This window comes from Podarcis cretensis (assembly GCF_951804945.1).
Source record: "Podarcis cretensis genome assembly, chromosome: 1".
NCBI lineage: Eukaryota > Metazoa > Chordata > Lepidosauria > Squamata > Lacertidae > Podarcis > Podarcis cretensis.
This window is the reverse complement of record NC_137170.1, coordinates 24,991,753-25,008,441: the sequence shown is the minus strand read 5'-3', so window position 1 is coordinate 25,008,441 and position 16,689 is coordinate 24,991,753. Positions and strand designations below refer to the sequence as shown.

General features: G+C 42.4%; 1 protein-coding gene across 7 annotated transcripts in view; it reads right to left on the bottom strand.

Annotated features, from left to right (window-relative positions):
• Positions 1-114: 114 nt before the first annotated feature.
• The window catches only part of FOXN3 (forkhead box N3), a 193,329-nt gene continuing 176,754 nt past the window's right edge, over positions 115-16,689 (bottom strand). For all 7 annotated transcript variants that reach the window (XM_079948862.1, XM_079948860.1, XM_079948861.1 and 4 more), the window contains one exon: positions 115-5,396. In XM_079948862.1, coding sequence (XP_079804988.1) covers positions 4,829-5,396 — 568 coding nt within the window. In that variant the 3' untranslated portion in view covers positions 115-4,828. The remainder of the gene's footprint in view (positions 5,397-16,689) is intronic.

Sequence of the window (16,689 nt, the reverse complement as noted above, 5' to 3'; positions counted from 1 at the left end):
CCCTCAATTACAGGTAATTTCCACAGTAAAATGGTCATACACAAAACAGGACAAATTTGTGTATAAAATTCGTAAGTTGTCATGAATTCTGTGACTTCAGATTTTTCTTGTTAAAAAAAAAATTCCCATCTAAATTCCAACAAATAATCAAGTATTTCCAAAATAGTATTTCCAAAACAAACACTCCCTCTGTGCACTGTTTTCAAAATGGATGTGGCACACAGGTAAGAAGCTCAAGAAGTGTGGAGGAAACGATCCACCATGTGCTGAATGGAAGTAAGCACATCCCTGCAGCTGAAGTCTATATAATTGGACCCAACTGCTTTAATCCACTTTTGGCATCAAAGTGAGAAGTTGGCACTGTAGGGCCTAACACTGGAGTTTGTATAAAAGATGACAGTTTATTGGAGGTGGCTGTGCAAGAGACAAGCCAAGCTTTCATCGGATCTTCTCCATTTCAAAACCATTACTAATAGGAATTAGGTACTTAATTGGAATACTTAAATGAGACATCCTTTGCCTCCAAGAAAAGGTAACATGACATCTTTTGCAAAAAGATCATCTGCAATTGCTTTCTGTACAGTGATGATTAAAGGAAGCACCCAGCACAATTTTTTTACTCAAGCTATGACCCATAGGTGGTCAATAGATGGGGCATGACTCATCTAAGTGTAAGGAGTGCCTAGGTCTCTGTGGCTTTTAGTAGGAAAGTGGAGGATATACTTTAATTTCAGTGGGAAAGCTATGGGACCAATTGATGAACTTTGGCTTAATTGTGCCTCATCTGTTGAACAGTGCTCCTTCATTCCTGTAAGCAATGAGTCATATCAGAACTGCTCTTTCCTGTTTATGAAACACTCTATCTGAAGATTATTGCTGTAGTATATTAGCTACTGATGTAAACACTGTGTTTCCCACCCTCCCTATATATTGCCCTGAACATTGTAGGCCGGCCACAGCTGAGGTCTGGTACTACTCACAGGATGATTAGCATAGCAATGAATCCCAAAACTAGATAGAAGGAAAAGTATGTTGTGGACACAAAAACAGGGATTTGAACATTTGGCTCTACATCACCTGCAAAAGCTTCCAAGCCGCAAGTCTTTGGGTGCCTGATTCATGTACAGATATCCTTATGGAACCTGAATCCCCATGGTGGAATTGAAGTTTGGGTTGTTGTTGTTTTTATTTTTTAAGTACTGTCCAATTAGATTTTTTAATTGTTTTGTGGACCATTCTTACCAGAAAGAAGGTAAATGGTAAAACAGTCCATCAAAATGCAAGGGGAAAAGCATTTTTGTACACAAAACATCCGTGCTAGCAATGGTGGAGTATCTATTGCAAAGGAACCACTGGAGAAAAGGAAGTTGTTCTGGGTTTACACTGGTGTTGCTAAGCAAAATGTATGATTAGCATGCCTCCATGTCAAAGAAGTGTAAGGCAGACTACAGCAGTCTTTGCCAACCTTGTGCCCCCCAGCTGTTTTGGACTAAAGACTCCCATCAGCCCCAAAGGGCACCAGAGGGTGAAGAGGGACACATGCGTGATTTAAAATGTGTTTAAGGCATGATGTTTCTTCTAAACAAGCCTCATTAAGCCTCATTCAAACCTCACGGAAAGGAAGGCAGATGCGCAAGACTTGCACAGCCACCATATTTTTTTAACTTGTGCAGAGGATGGGCCTGAGGGGTTTTCCCTATTTAGAGGACAAGCAGGTGCAATGACACTTGAATTTGTAATTCAGCTTGCAGTGCACCTTTTGGATGTCCATGGTTTACAGATGTATTTACTGGGACGGGGTGTGCATGTGTGTGTGTGCGCAGGCAGACCAGATGTAGCAATGTGACATAAATCTACAGCTGCAATCTTCACTCCCCCCCCCCCATGGCTTAGGTAAAGACTTTCTGCATTGAGGACTGACCCAGTACAAAGCCAGAATTCCGGTCAATTCCAAGATTTAGTTTCTAGACAATGAGCAATAAAGAAAGAATTTCTTCAGCATGCTACACTCCACTGGTTGTCTATATAGGCTACAGGGCTGATTCGAGCATGGAAATATTGGCATAATCAATACTAATCAGAATTAAGAACCATTCCCATTTTTGTCTTATGGCTCATGGTGGAATATCTTTTTAATTCCACTAAAGAGGCTACCACATCTTTTTACTATTAAAATTTTGCTCATGCTTGGTAGAACTCCATGGCAATTAAAAGAAACAGGCATATGGCACTCTAGTTCAGAGAGAAAACCCTTAAATTGATTGACATGGTTTCTTTTCTCTTTAGGCAAGTGTTACCTCCCCCCTTCTTTTGGCAGACGCGGACGTATTGAGAGAACTGGTAACACATAGGCTGAACTTGCTGATGGACCTGCATCATTCCAAGCCTGATTCGACACTCCCAGTATTTCACAGGTCTGTTGGCATGAGCGTCTAACTCATACTGTATGCATTTTCTCGAATATCCAAGCCTGCAAAGCGGAATTCCCCAAGATGCTTTCAGCATTTCCTGCCAAAGCCCAACACAAGGCAAAAACCCTGAGCGCCAAAACAGCAAACAACACGACTTCTGTTCAGTGTAAAGCTGTATTCAGTCTACCTACAGGTCTGGAACCCAAAGAGCCTCTTACACACGCCGAATCCGCTCCATAGAGAGGTTGCCAATTTCTCTTTCTGGCTGTAACCTGTTGTGCTGTTCTAGGAGCACCCCATTTTTCCTAATGGTGATCCACAGCTAGGATGGTGGACCCCTAGAGACCTGGTCCATGTGCCAAGCCATGGATCACAGCCTATAGGACTGGAAGTCCCAGGATTATGGCCTTTGATACCATTGCAACTGAAAAAGAAAAGATCAGTCGGAAGAGGTTGCCTTATTGCAAAGCCTTCAATCTGCTAATGGAGCCATCACCCCAAACCAAGTATGGCTGTAAACAGAACATGTCTTCAGCATGCATCTCTTAAATCGCCCCAATGAACTCAAACCAAAGCCCTTTCATTACTTGTTTCCTAACTGGCAGATGAGCAGATCTGCGTGGTCATCGTCTTCCCCCAAATCAAATGGCCAAGTTTTCCCCACCGTTCACAATTCAGTGTCTTCCACCGTCTTCCTTAAATCATACACACTCACTACTTGCCTTGCCCTCGAAATTATTGCGTAATGTTTTAATACATGTAAAGACAAAGAAAGGACAAACGTGTTCAAAAAACAGAGAAGTAGGGGAAGGGGGCTGAATGTGCAGACAAGGCAATATAATTCAACCATCCAAGCCCTACCCGAGCATGAAGTTTTATTTTTAATATTGCAGAGTAAGTTCCCCAACAGTCAGTATTTATCCCTGAAAAAGGTTAAACCTTAAAAAACACCTGCTTCCAAAAAAAAAGGAAAAAGGGAAAAAAAGAGGAAAAAACAAAAACCCAAAAAACAAACTAAGCCTAAGGGCTTAAAAATTAGAGGCATAGCCTTTTTTCTATTTTTCTATATTTATATGAAAATAATTCATGCTTCATGCTAAATACATTATTTACCTTACAAGAACTTTTGTTATCTTTGAATTAATAAAAGGGGTTTGTTTTTATTATTATTTTGTACTCCGAGTCCCTCCCAGAAAGGAATCCATGCAATGTGGATCAGAATTTTCAGCTGGTTGCAGTGGTTAAAACTGGAAATATATTGTCATTTTTTGCACAGATGAATCCTGACTGACCTTAACTGGGTACCTCATTTTGAGGAGCACAATTTCTTTATATTTTTGCCTAGCCAACATGGATTTTATTTTTTGGAAAGAATAAAAAAGCAATATAATACTAATGGCAGGTTTTGTAGCATTTCCCCCCTAGTGAGATCAAATCTTTGTGACTCCTAGAAAAGGTTTTCTCATTTTGATCCTCCTTAAATATCTACTCATAATTTTCTTCAGATTTGATTGCTTTTCACTCAGGCAGTTAAAAACTCATAGCTTGTTTTCCCATAATATTTTTGCAGGCAGTGCCAATCTTCAGGCTTATGGCTTTTTATAAAACATTCTTTTAATTTAAATATAGAAGACAATTAATTGATTAAAGAATATCACTAGTCCCCCTCCCCCTCCACCCCTTCCTCTTTATTTCACTGAAACTCATTGCATACACAGTTCAGTATTCCATAATTTATAAATTAAGTCTTCACATTTTGAGCCATATACAGTACATGAAGCACTAATAGATCATTACTGTATGAGCAGCTGTCATTAGTGGCTATTCCAAGATTTCTATGGCACAAACGCAAGCAAATGCCACTATATATGATCCTTGGTACTGAGGATATTGTGTGTGCCTCTTGACTTCCCCCAAATCTCTAGACACATCACACACAAACCCAATCATAAGGCCTTTTTTCCACTTTCAATTCTTACAGCCTGGCCTGAACGATTTCCAAATTATCCAATTTCTTTTAGGTTATAAGAGATTTCCAAATGCCGAATTTTTATTCCTCTCACATTAACTGGTGACGTCACAGCATATTCAACCATGCATTTCTGACAAAGCTGGAGAAAGCAATGGCAATTTTGGCTTTTACTTTCTTTCTTTTTTTTGTCTTCATGTAATGAAAAGCTTTTGTAAAATTAGTTGAGTATCAGTATGAGTTCTATGGCTTCCATCTCCTTTAAAAAATTTAAAAACAAAAAAAATCTCAAGGGTTCGAAAAAAAGAAAACACACACACAAAAAAAAGAAGAAGAGGAGGAGGAGGGGGTGAAAGAAAAGAAAAACGAAACAAAGAAAATATTTGTTGATATTGCCACAAATCATTAGAATTCACCTGACGTGCTGAAACGAAATTGTTTTATAAGTTCAATCAATGGATTTGTTCTCGTTTTTCGTGGTGTCCTTTTGCTCTTTCTGCCCCTTTGCCGTCCGATTGGTGATGTTGTTCAAACAAGACCGTATTCCCGCCAAGTGCAGGAGCGATCCGGCTGCTTCTTTCATCTCCTCGTCGTCGCTCTCGGGGGGTTTCTCCGTACGCCTCTTTTTAAGAGGCAGCGTGTCACTCGGTACTTTTTTTGCCTTCAGCAAATGCTGACGTTTCTTGTGCTGAGAGGCGTAGCCACTATCAGCTAAAGAATCCTTGGTCTCTTTCCGGCTCTGCCTTTTGTCCTCCTCTTCCGCTTCGCTATGGCTCTCGTGGCTGTGGAAGCTGCCCTCGCTGCCCTCGCTACTGTCCCGGCTGCCTTTAGTGACAAACTCGTAATGGTCGTCGGCGGAGGAAGAGGAAATGGAGTCACTCGTGGGCGACGTGCTCCGGTGGTTGGAAGATTTGGCACTGCTATAGTTGTGGTCCTCCTTTGGGTCGCCACTCACCACCGGGGAGCCGCAGGACTGCTCGCTGTCTGTCCGCATCCGGCAGTTTGAGATTCCATTCCTGGAGGAGGGAGGAGAAGGAAACACACAATCAAATCAAATTCCCCTATAAAACTGTATTTTTCAAGAGAAAACTGCTTTACTTCCGGGTTTTTCCACTCGCGCATGCACAGTCAAAATGACGTCACGCGCACGCGCAGACTCATCTTACGTTCGCTTCAAGATGCGAACGGGGCTCCGGAACAGATCCCATTCGCATCCAGAGGTACCACTGTATAGCCAAACCTAACATTTTAAAGGCCAAGGCTGATGGCCATGCACCATAAAAAGTGGCTGTAAAATGGAGTGCCCGCCCCCCCAGCACTCACTTCCAGTTGGGTAAAATGTCTAATCTGGGCCTCACTGTAGATCGTAGGGAAAGTACAGTCATGGCCTGCGGCAGCTGCAGTAGGCAACACAATCTTGCTGGCCAGTGGGGCCATGAGATGTTAGAGCGTATTTAAAATTATGGAAAATGAATAATTTAACTGGCTTTACAAATCCATCAACCATCAAATTTACTGAAACTTTGGTTGATTTATCTATGGGTATCTTCCTTATCTAAGTATCAATTGATGGAGGCAAGTTGATGCATTTTGATTGGTTGGGCTGAGACTGAGGAGCACACATTTCTTTTTTGAAGTCATTTTATTATTATTTTGGTGCATAGTTATAGTACGGAAAATATTAATACGGACCTTATCTTCTAACAATGAGTGGTAGATGTTTGCATACCTGTCAAGTGCCCCAGAAAAAAGGGTCATCCCATGTTTTCACAAGAGATTGTGACGGCCATTTTAGGTGCCAAAAGCACCCCCCCAAAGTACTTTTTCAGGGCTGTGATCTTGTGCGGTGCCCCAAAACGTGCATTTTTGGGTGTGGGACGGGAGTGAGATGTGTGTCATGTGACTCACCCAGGAGTGTGGCCCGTAAGACGCACACCCCAGTTGTGGGTCTGAAGGATGGGGTGCATTTGTTACTAAATGGCAAATTCTCACACTTACCTCAAAAGCCTTGAAAAATTAACTACTTTGAAGCTATCATAGTATGCAAATTTATTTAAATTAACCAACTGCTTGATTATAATGTAAATCAATTAACTGAAATAAAAACACATTTAATCAGCTGGCTGAATTGAAAGTTCAGTGCCTAGCCTTTTCATGTTACTGAGTCTTTTACACAGTTTCAAGATCATTTGGACCATTTAAGAATGCCAGAATTTGCAAACAAATTAAGCCCGCATACTTAGTAGCAGAAGTACTGTGACATTTCTACCCTACCCTTCCTCCAATGAGCTCACAGCAGTATACCGTATACAAGAAACTTGCCCCATATTCTTTGTTTGCTGTAATCCTGGCTCAATATTACTCTGTGAGTTCTATGGCCAGGTGGGCATTTGAACCTCACCTGAGCATCTTTGCTTCTAGTCTGGTACTTAAACCTCCGCACCACACTGATTTGGTTTAGAGATGATTCAGTCCCAGTGAAATCTACTGAATGTGTGCTAAAATCAGCCTAAGTTATAATAACTGCTATTTAACTGGGTTGTGGATCAAGGTTCTGGAGATATTTTGAAAAGCAACTGCCACTCAGGTGTTAAAACTTTTTGCCCCCACAAAAAAGTACCTACTTCAACAGGGCAGATCAGATCAGATTGCTACACAAAACATGTCAACACAACAGCACTAAAGTTACAGGGTAACTACTGCATTCTAATAAACCATCTGTTGGCCCCAATACCAGACTGCATATGTAGGAACACACAAATATTCCTGGGTTTTTTGTTACTTGTTGCACAATTTTAGGCCACCTTTCAGGGTAGATACCCTCCCATGATGGCTCACGATAAATAAAATTCAAAACAAGAAAAACAGATAAAATCGAATCAATGCAGTATAGTGTCATGTGCTTTTTGCATCTTGTTTGGGGAGGAGGGGTGCTTGAAGATTCAGCCACATTTCTGTCCAAACACATCACGTGCAGGACTGTGAGGGGAAAATGTTATATACTGTCACAGGGGATTTTCCATAGCATATGGAGAACAGTCTATTATTTACACAAGAACAGGGAAGTCTGAACAGAAAAAAGTAATAATAAGGGAATTTTAAAAAATAAAACTGACAAATGTACTTTGTATTGTATTTTTGCTATACAACACACTAAGATATAAAGAAGTACTCTGCAGTCATTTTGTCATTTAGCCACATTCTGGGGAAAATATGGATTCTAGCTTACAGTGAGGGGGGAAAGTATTTGATCCCCTGCTAAATTTGCCCCTTTGCCCTCTGATGAAGAAATGACCAGTCCATAGTTGTAATGGTAGGTTTAATGTAGCTGTGAGAGACAGAATAGCAACAAGAAAACCCCCAGAAACCCAGAAGACAAAAGTCAGAGATTGATGTGCATTATAATGAGTGAAATAAGTATTTGATCTCTCACCGCTACAACAAACCTACCATTAAAATTATGGACTGGTCATTTCTTTGTCAGAGGACAAACAGACAAATTTAGCAGGGGATCAAATACTTCTTCCCCTCGCTGTATTACGAGGGTCGTCGCAACTGCAAATTTTTTAGTATGAGGCATCCTGCAAATACTACTTTTATAGTTGAGCTATATATTAAGGCAAGACCATTTCCTTTTTTCAGGTAGAGATGACCATTCCATTTTGGATCAGGGTCACTTTTGCATGTTTCATTCTGTCTAATTTCGCTTCTGCATCAATCTGTAATTTGTGAAACAATTCTTCTCAATATTAATCCAAGATTAATAGTGGTAGACCTTGGGGTCTCAAATTTGCAAAGCCAAAAATCTGGCACCCCCCGCCTTCCATTCTACATCACTGTTGCAGCGCCCTCTGTGGTGCCCCTCGAGGCTCTGTGCCCAGTGCAACTGAACCAGTCGCACTCCCCCAAATCCGCCTCTGTGCATATCTAAATAAATATTTGATTTTTCCAAATTTCTGAGAACTACAAAAGAGAAGTGCTAAATCCAGTGGCCAGCAAAAGTGTGATGTGCATATTATCATAAGAGGCATAAAATGAATAAAATTTCTTATAGGAACATGCAAAGACAGATTCCCTCAAACTTCCAGAGCTACAGGTATTAACTGTAGGGCTCCTTGACACAACTGGGTTTCCACTGCTGCATAAAACACTAATACAAAATAATCATTAAGGACCTGTTGATACTTCATTTTAACTCAAAGGGATTGTCCTGAAGTACACTGGAGAATATACGTTCGCTCTTATGTCAGTTTAATAAAGTGAGGTCCTATGATTTACAAGTGCCCTTAATTCTGCCCTCCTTGATTCTCAGACTGTATGACTAATCAGTGAAGCACTGAAAATGCAAAGCGTTTCGATGACACTTGAGAGAAGCCACTCCAGGTCTTAATATCATCTTCCGCGGAAGTGATGTTTAAGACCATCAGAAGTGGTCATTAGGTCAGATTTCAGGCTGGATCTACCAATCTTGTATCTGGCTTCAGCCATTATGATAGACCATAGGGCAGCCTCCCTCAGCCTGGTCCCTCTAGATGTTTTGCACTTCAACTTCCATCAGCCCCAGCCAGGACCACGCTGGGGAAGGCTATCATGGAGCAACAGCATAAGAAGCCAGGAGAAAAGGTGAGAAGAATCCATTCCAAGGGTGGGTTATCCATTGGCCCTCCAGTTGTGACTAAACTACAACTCCCATCATCCCTGGTCACTGACCATGCCTGCTGAGGCTGATGGGAGCTGTAGTTCAGCAACATCTAGAGGGCCAAAAGTTCCCCAACACCTGATCCATTCCTTGCAAAATACTTATAGGGACTGAGACAACAACAAACATTTCCTCGAATCATCTTAATAAACAGACAGTGCTGAACCTGTTCTTAGTGGTGAAACACAAAAATATTTTCAAGGAGAAATAAGTGAAGAAAGCATTTTGCACAATCTGGAAATATGGTGCTTTGTAGTTTGTTGTGGGAGGGGGGAGGAAAAGAGGGACAAGGAACTTGGCAGAGGGGGTATCACCCTTGCTTTTTTGTACCCTACCAGCAGGGGCACTTTGGGGGTAGACTCCAGGGGTCCCCAAGCCCTGTGTTTTACACTGAGCCTCACATTTTTTAAAAAAACTTTGCTTAGGGCTAGGTAAGTTGCAATACAGTGGTACCTCGCAAGACGAATGCCTCGTAAGACGAAAAACTCGCAAGACGAAAGAGTTTTTCGTTTTTTGAGTTGCTTCGGATTTCCCTATGGGCTTGCTTCACAAGACGAAAACGTCTTGCAAGTTTGTTTCCTTTGTCTTGCAAGTTTGTTTCCTTTTTCTTAAAACCGTGCATTCAGGGGGTGCAGTTGCGACTTGACTTTGAGGAGCAACTCATAGCACACGGTGTGGTAGCCTTTTTTGAGGTTTTTGAAGACTTTGGTGATTTTTGAAGCTTTTCCAAAATCCGTGCTTCGCAAGGCGAAAAAAATCGCAAGACGAAAAAACTCGCAGAACGAATTAATTTCGTCTTGCGAGGTACCACTGTACAGTGGTGCCCCGCAAGACGAAAAGCCCGCTAGACGAAAGGGTTTTCCGTTTTTCGAGGCGCTTCGCAAGATGAATTTCCCTATGGGCTTGCTTCGTAAGACGAAAACTTCTTGCAAGTCTTATGAGTTTTTTCCCTTTCCCCCCCTTTTTCTAAGCCGCTAATAGCCGCTTAGCCGCTAATAGCGCTAATCCGCTAATAGGGATACTTCGCAAGACGAAAAAACCGCTAGACAAAGAGACTCGCAGAACGGATTATTTTCGTCTTGCGAGGCACCACTGTACGTAACTCTAGCAAGACCACAGACACGAATCATATTACTCAGTGCAGAAGCCAGGCTTTATATTGGGGGGGGGGCAGGCTTTATGTTATGGGGCAGAACCTCAGTTAGTTAAGTACTTTTTATTTATTTACTTCATGGGGGGGGGAGCTGCCCCCTGCCCCCTTGGCTACACCTATGCCTGTGCTTTAAGTCTTTTTTTAAGTATGTAGCAAAAGTACTGCCTTATTCTACACGAGCTCGATCTAGATCTTTTTGAAACCAGTGATATATTTAGCCATCCAATGGTAGTGAACTGCCCAAGTTGAATATATGCACGCACAACTTTAAAAATGAAACTGAACTCTAATTGGCTTACAATGAGCTAAAACAATAAAGATTTGTATGAGAAAACACCTGATTTCTTTGCTTTGAATCTGTATTAATTATAGCTGTGTCTCAGCACACCAAACTATGGCTTGTATTCAACAAAGTTGTCCTATTTAGCACAGGATTTCTACCTGTGCAACAGGACTTCCCCGCTCTCTCTCTTTCTCCTCTCCTGCACAGCTTCTGAGCATCCCATTTTGATCCAGAGGGTTGGGGTGAGCTAGGAAAGGATGCAGTATGAGTCTGAGGCTCGCAGCTGCTCATACACTTTACATTTAACCGTGGTGTCACCATTTGCCACAAAGAAACTTCTATTAGTTATCATGTTAAGCTTTTGAAATGATAAAACCAAAAATAAACACGTATGAGAAGCTGGCAAGATTGCAAAGACCTTTCTTTTCCTGAGAGAGACGAATGTTAAAAAAACAAACCACAAGTTGCCACCTCCCCTTCCAAATTTCCATCCTTTCTTGCTCAATAACATTTTTTTCCCTTGGACATTAGGAGGTAGTTTATGATCCATAAATTATATGCAGAACCCAGCAGGAGGGGAAAAGACAAAGACAAAGCTCTTTCAATTATTAATAGCTAAATGCAATGTCATTCATGATTGTGCAGCACGCCAGATGCATTCACTCTGAGACGGTGTCACCACTGCAGGGGTTGTCATTATACGATGCCAAGTGCTTTAGAGAAGAAGTCATCCATATTCAAAACAATGGTATGGTGCATTTAAAACCAGCTCCTTAAAACCATTCATTAAGGAAGAAGCACGTGACGCCCTTTGAAGTGGCAGATTTCTTGGTTTTTAAGCCAAAATGGTACGTTTTGAAGATGATGCTCCAGATCAGCACAATTTAGGGGAAAGACTTAAGTGACTTGGGTCATCATTATTATTTTTTTGCCTTTACTAGTTCTGGCAATTGCTGAATTAATGCGACGCAGTCAAGAGGATGTGCCACTGAGGCTTTGCACGACACTTGGCAAGAACACTCTTGCTCCGAGGGAGTCGAGGGAGTGAAGAGATTGAGCACAATAGGTGGGAAGTTGCACAGCATGGCAGACTCTGTGTAAGAGAGAACATATCCAGCTTTGCAAGCCAATCAGTGCCTACCATATTTTAATTTTACTGAACTTGTTTAGATGGTAAGGGGTGTGTGTATGTGTTTATAGAAGCAAACCAGGTTGCCTCCTCATATCCAAAACTGCAGATGGATAACTGAGGTGAAACATATACTAGTCTACAGATTTGTGAACAAACCATTAACAGTCAATGGGCAACCCACCCTGATCTAAGTTGCTAAGAGAGCCCTGGGAAGCTGCTTCCCTTCTGCCAACCCTATGGAGGTCCACTCCCCTCTCAACTCTCTCCCACTGGGCTAGGCAGATGAGGAGCACAGATAGCAAGGGCCACCTGTTTAGCCCGACAGGAGAAGAACATGGGGTGCCTCCACTAACGGCATTAGCAATCTGCCCCACGGCATGTAGCCAGTATTTCTCCAAGCTTCCTAGATGCTGGCAATTGCAGCTTGCAGGGACCTTGGAAGCTGCCTTATATAGTAGGCCCATCTAGCACAATATTGTCTGCTCTGAAAGGCAGTGGCTGTTCCAGGACCCCAGGCACAGATCCTTCCTGCTACCTGGTACCCAATCCTCTGAATTAGAGATGCTGGGGCTTGAGTCTGGGGCTGTCTGCATGGAAAGTGTACTCTTTATGACACCTGACTGAAATTAAAAATAATACATGTTGCCGCATGTACCCCCCCCTCCCATTTCACACCCACCCACATAAAAATCTTTGTGAAAAAGTTATATCAGACCCCGAAGTCCACATGGAGTCTCCATTCCGATATAACATTTTTCTCTCCACTGGCATCCCATGGAAGAAGACCATCTGACCACATAAAGATTGCTGCTTTTTTGAACAGTAGGGGCTTGGTTGCACAGAGAAGAGCAGTGGGGTTGCCCACGGTGATGTGGCTTTTCCTGAAAATACCAAGTTGCAAATGCAAATTAGGGTATGTTTTCGGATGCTCTAGGCTTATAGAGTGTTCTATCATAGCATGACTATTTAATTGTATTTATTAAACAAAACTAAACATTTCAGAATCAGGCTTGCCTGATATTTATTTGCAATTGGCACCCATTCATTGTTAGTCCCTGAACCCCAAGGCAACTTTTCTGGGGTTCCTTTTAGCATTCATATAACTTCTGTTTTAAAACAGCTGCATTGGTTACAGTTCTTTTTGGGGTCTAAATGAAGGTACTCACCTTAGTGTTCAAAGCCCTAGAGGACTTCGTGTTTCAGATATTTGGGGCCTATCTCCTTTCCCTACAGAGCCTCTTGGGTATTAAAATCAGTGGAGGGACCCCTCTTGGTAGTTTCACCATCTTCAGAAGTCTGGGGCTGGTGGTTGTCTGGGCATTCTTTGTGACAGCCCCTAGGTTGTAAAATTCCTTCTCCACAGAGGTGCGCCACCATATGCTCAAGATGGACCTCTTTACCCTGGCTTTTGGCATATGGGATATGTGTTTTCAGGGCCCATCCAACTCCTGTGACTGCTAATTTGTTTTTAATCGGCTCGAATATTGAATTTAAAATGGTTGTGACCTGTCCTGGGATAGTGAAGGGTGGATAATAAATTAAATAAGTAGCAACTTCTTCCTACTCTTGAAAAAGCCTTTTTGTCAAGAGCTGCAAAGATGTAAACCAGGAACCATCATTTGTGTGTGCAGCCTACCGCTTGTGGTGAGAAACCGAAGCTTCAGCATTGCTTACAGTGGTGCCCCGCAAGACGAATGCCTCGCAAGACGGAAAACTCGCTAGACGAAAGAGTTTTCCGTTTTGGAGGTGCTTCGCAAAACAAATTTCCTATGGGCTTGCTTCGCAAGACGAAAATGTCTTGCGAGTTCCTGCGGGTTTTTTTTCCTCCCCCCCTTTTTCTAAGCTGCTAAGCCGCTTATCCGCTAAGCCGCTAATAGCGCTAATCCGCTAAGCCGTCAATGGGCTTGCTTCGCAAGACGAAAAAACCGCTAGACGAAGAGACTCGCGGAATGGATTCTTTTCGTCTTGCGAGGCACCACTGTATCTTCATAGCAGTGAATTGTCCTTGGGCTTTGGACAAGAAGGGCTATAAACAGGCTGGGAATTTTCCTGAGCAGCAAGGTTTTCCTTGGTATATTTCTAGATGGATCTTGGTTCTGAATTCTTGGTTTCAGCTCCTGGTTCTTGGTTTGAAGCTATCCTCTGACAGCTGCCTAAAACTTAGTTCTGACACCTCTCTCTGTGTGTGCACAGTGGCCCCTCTCTATTGATTCTGGTTAAGAGCAAAGTATATTGTTGTATGGCCAAATGTAATTGTTCTGGAGAATAATCTTTGTGAAGACTGCAGCTTTTAGTCGCTGGCGAATCTGGGAAGTTAGTAGCTTTCGCTACTCCATATTTTCCCACACTTCTGTGCAGCGACGTGGAAGAGTTTCCATTTCAAAGCGGGAGAAATGTTTTCTCAGGCACTTCTGGTTCTAAGGGAGTAAATTAGCACTAAGCAGTATTCCCTGGCATAATCAGGTCCCATCCCAGTGGGTCAAAGAGTACAAATCAATGCAGCTAAGTCTGTTGTATTATTGGCAGGAAAACTTACAGGAGGGATTTCACATCATAATTATATATGCAAAGCTCCACTGCAAACACAGCCTGTGTAATGATCTGCTAATAAAACAGGGCTTTGACTATTATCAGAACAGATGTAGCATTAATGCAAAGGTGTGCACTGTCAATGCGGAGGGAAGTTCACCCCTGAGAGCATTGGTATCAACACGGCATATGTTTCCAGAATCCTGTATTCCCAAAAGCAACCTCTGCTCTGCGACGTATAGAGTGTTTTTCGGACTGAACAAGGGGAACCCTTTAAATCGTCCAGATGTATTTATTTGCAAAAACACTTGCTGGCTTCTCATTTGGGAAGATGTGGTCAGGTCTGCATATGCCTGGTAACTACACTTTATGCTACAATGGTTAATCTTGCTTTGGTGCTACTCAAAGTGTCAAAATGGCCAGTTAAAAAGGAATGGGAGGGGGGAAGCATGTAAAAAATGGCAAATAAATATATTTTGTTTATTTATGAAGAAAGATCAAATTTGTACAAAATAGATATGGGTATAAAATAATGACAGGCCTCAAAGCAGAAGCTGGAAATGAAGTCCCAGGGCCAAATTGATCTCTTTTTACCAAACCAAGAGCAGAACTGAGGTGAAAATAATACAGTTGGGCCTTTGCTTTATTACCCACCCACCCTTCTCCAACTGGTTCTCATGAAAAACTAATTGCTGACCGCAGTTCAACAGTGCAGAATAAAACAGGTGCCATAATCTGCATGTTTTTCTCAGCATGAGGGTGCGGAAAAGTGTTATTTCCCCAGACACTGCTGAAGTGTACACTCTCATTTTTCCTTGTATGCAAGATAGTGTAAGTGAACACGTCTAAATACTGAGCAGGAATGCCAAACATTTGTAGTGGGGAGGGAGACAGGAGGAGGTAAACATTTTCCCCCCTCAGGAATTCCCTCAAAGGCCTCATGGGAGACATGGGAGGAGCCAAGGCCAAAAGTGGGTGGGGCCAGAGCTGGTACCTTGGCACCAATTTTCCTTCTGCCATCCGCCCCCCCGCCCCCGCTAAAATCCCTTCCAGTGAAGCAGCTAGGCTTAGAAAAAAATCTGGGCTGGCAACTGCCTCTTCCAATCCACCCCCCTGCCACCAAAAAGGAAAAGAAGAAGAAAAGCGGCAATTAGGGTTGTAAAGATGCCCCATTCAGGGGCGTATGAAGGGGGCGCGCCCCGGGTACCACTCTGGGGTGTGTGTGTGACAAGATGGCCCGCTGCCTCCCCCCAGCTGTAGAGTGGCCGAGGGTGCACATGCAGTCAGTATGGGCGCCGCTCACATGCCGTCTGTATGGGCTGCCACTCACATGGCAACCGTACAGGCTGCTGCTCGTGCGCCCATGGGCAGTTCGCCCCGCTCCTTGGCATCCTGCCCCGGGTGCTGAAGAGGGTTCCTCCGCCACTGGTCCCATTCACACCTCCATCTTGGCCTTTATACATTATAATGCACAGGGTGGAACAGAGAGAACAGCTTGTTTATGGCAGAAATGAAATCTGAACCAGGGACTTCTGGATTCCTGGTTCAGGCTCTTGGTCATTAAGCTTCTAGCTTCCATTCACAATGAAAAATCCTTACAATCATTCGCTTTTATCACGTTCCCATTAACTTTTTTCATCATTGCTCCACCTCAAAAAAGTAGCAATGGAGGCAATGACAAAAATATGGTCCCATTTAGTAGGAGATCCCAATACATGAAAGTTCCCCAATACAATCTATGGCAGCCTTCCTTAATGTGGTGCCCTCCATAGTCTTTGGACTACAACTCCCATCAGCCCTAGCGAGCATAGTCATGGACCAATGGGAGCTGTAATCTAAAACATCTTGAGGGCTCCAAGTTGGGGAAGGAAGATCCATGGGCACTCTTCTCTGGGAAGGCATCATGTGTAAGTTCCAAATGTAATGAATGGGAGCGTAGAAAAACCCTTGCTGTTGGCAAATGTTTTCTTTGTGATTATGGCTTAATTTCACCAGACAGGAGCACATTTTAAAAGGAGTAATTACAAGAAAATTTTAGAGACCACTCTTGTCAACCTGACATTTCACCTGTAAAAAATTGACCACGGACTACCAATTCATACTAGTCAAGAATTGCTCTTCAGAACAATATAATGATGTTTTATAATTTATATGGGCTTGCTAAAAACAAGAATAGTAAAAACAGGAAGCAAAAATAACAGCAACAAGCAACAGAAAAGCAGTGTGGATATAGTGAAATAAGAGCTGCTGTCAAAAAAACTATGTTCTGTTGGGGCAGCTTTAGTGCTAAATAATGATGATTCAACACACTAAAAATAGTCAATTTCCATTTACAGATTAGACTGAAACAAAAGATCTATTTATGTGGTTTAAGCCAAAAGGACAACAGCAGCATAATGACATAATCTCCCATGGCTAATCTTTACGTATGTCAAGTGGTGAATTCGCCCTTGGTTTTAGTATTTTTTAACAATGCACATTATCCAAACAATTCACAACACCTTGGGTTGGAC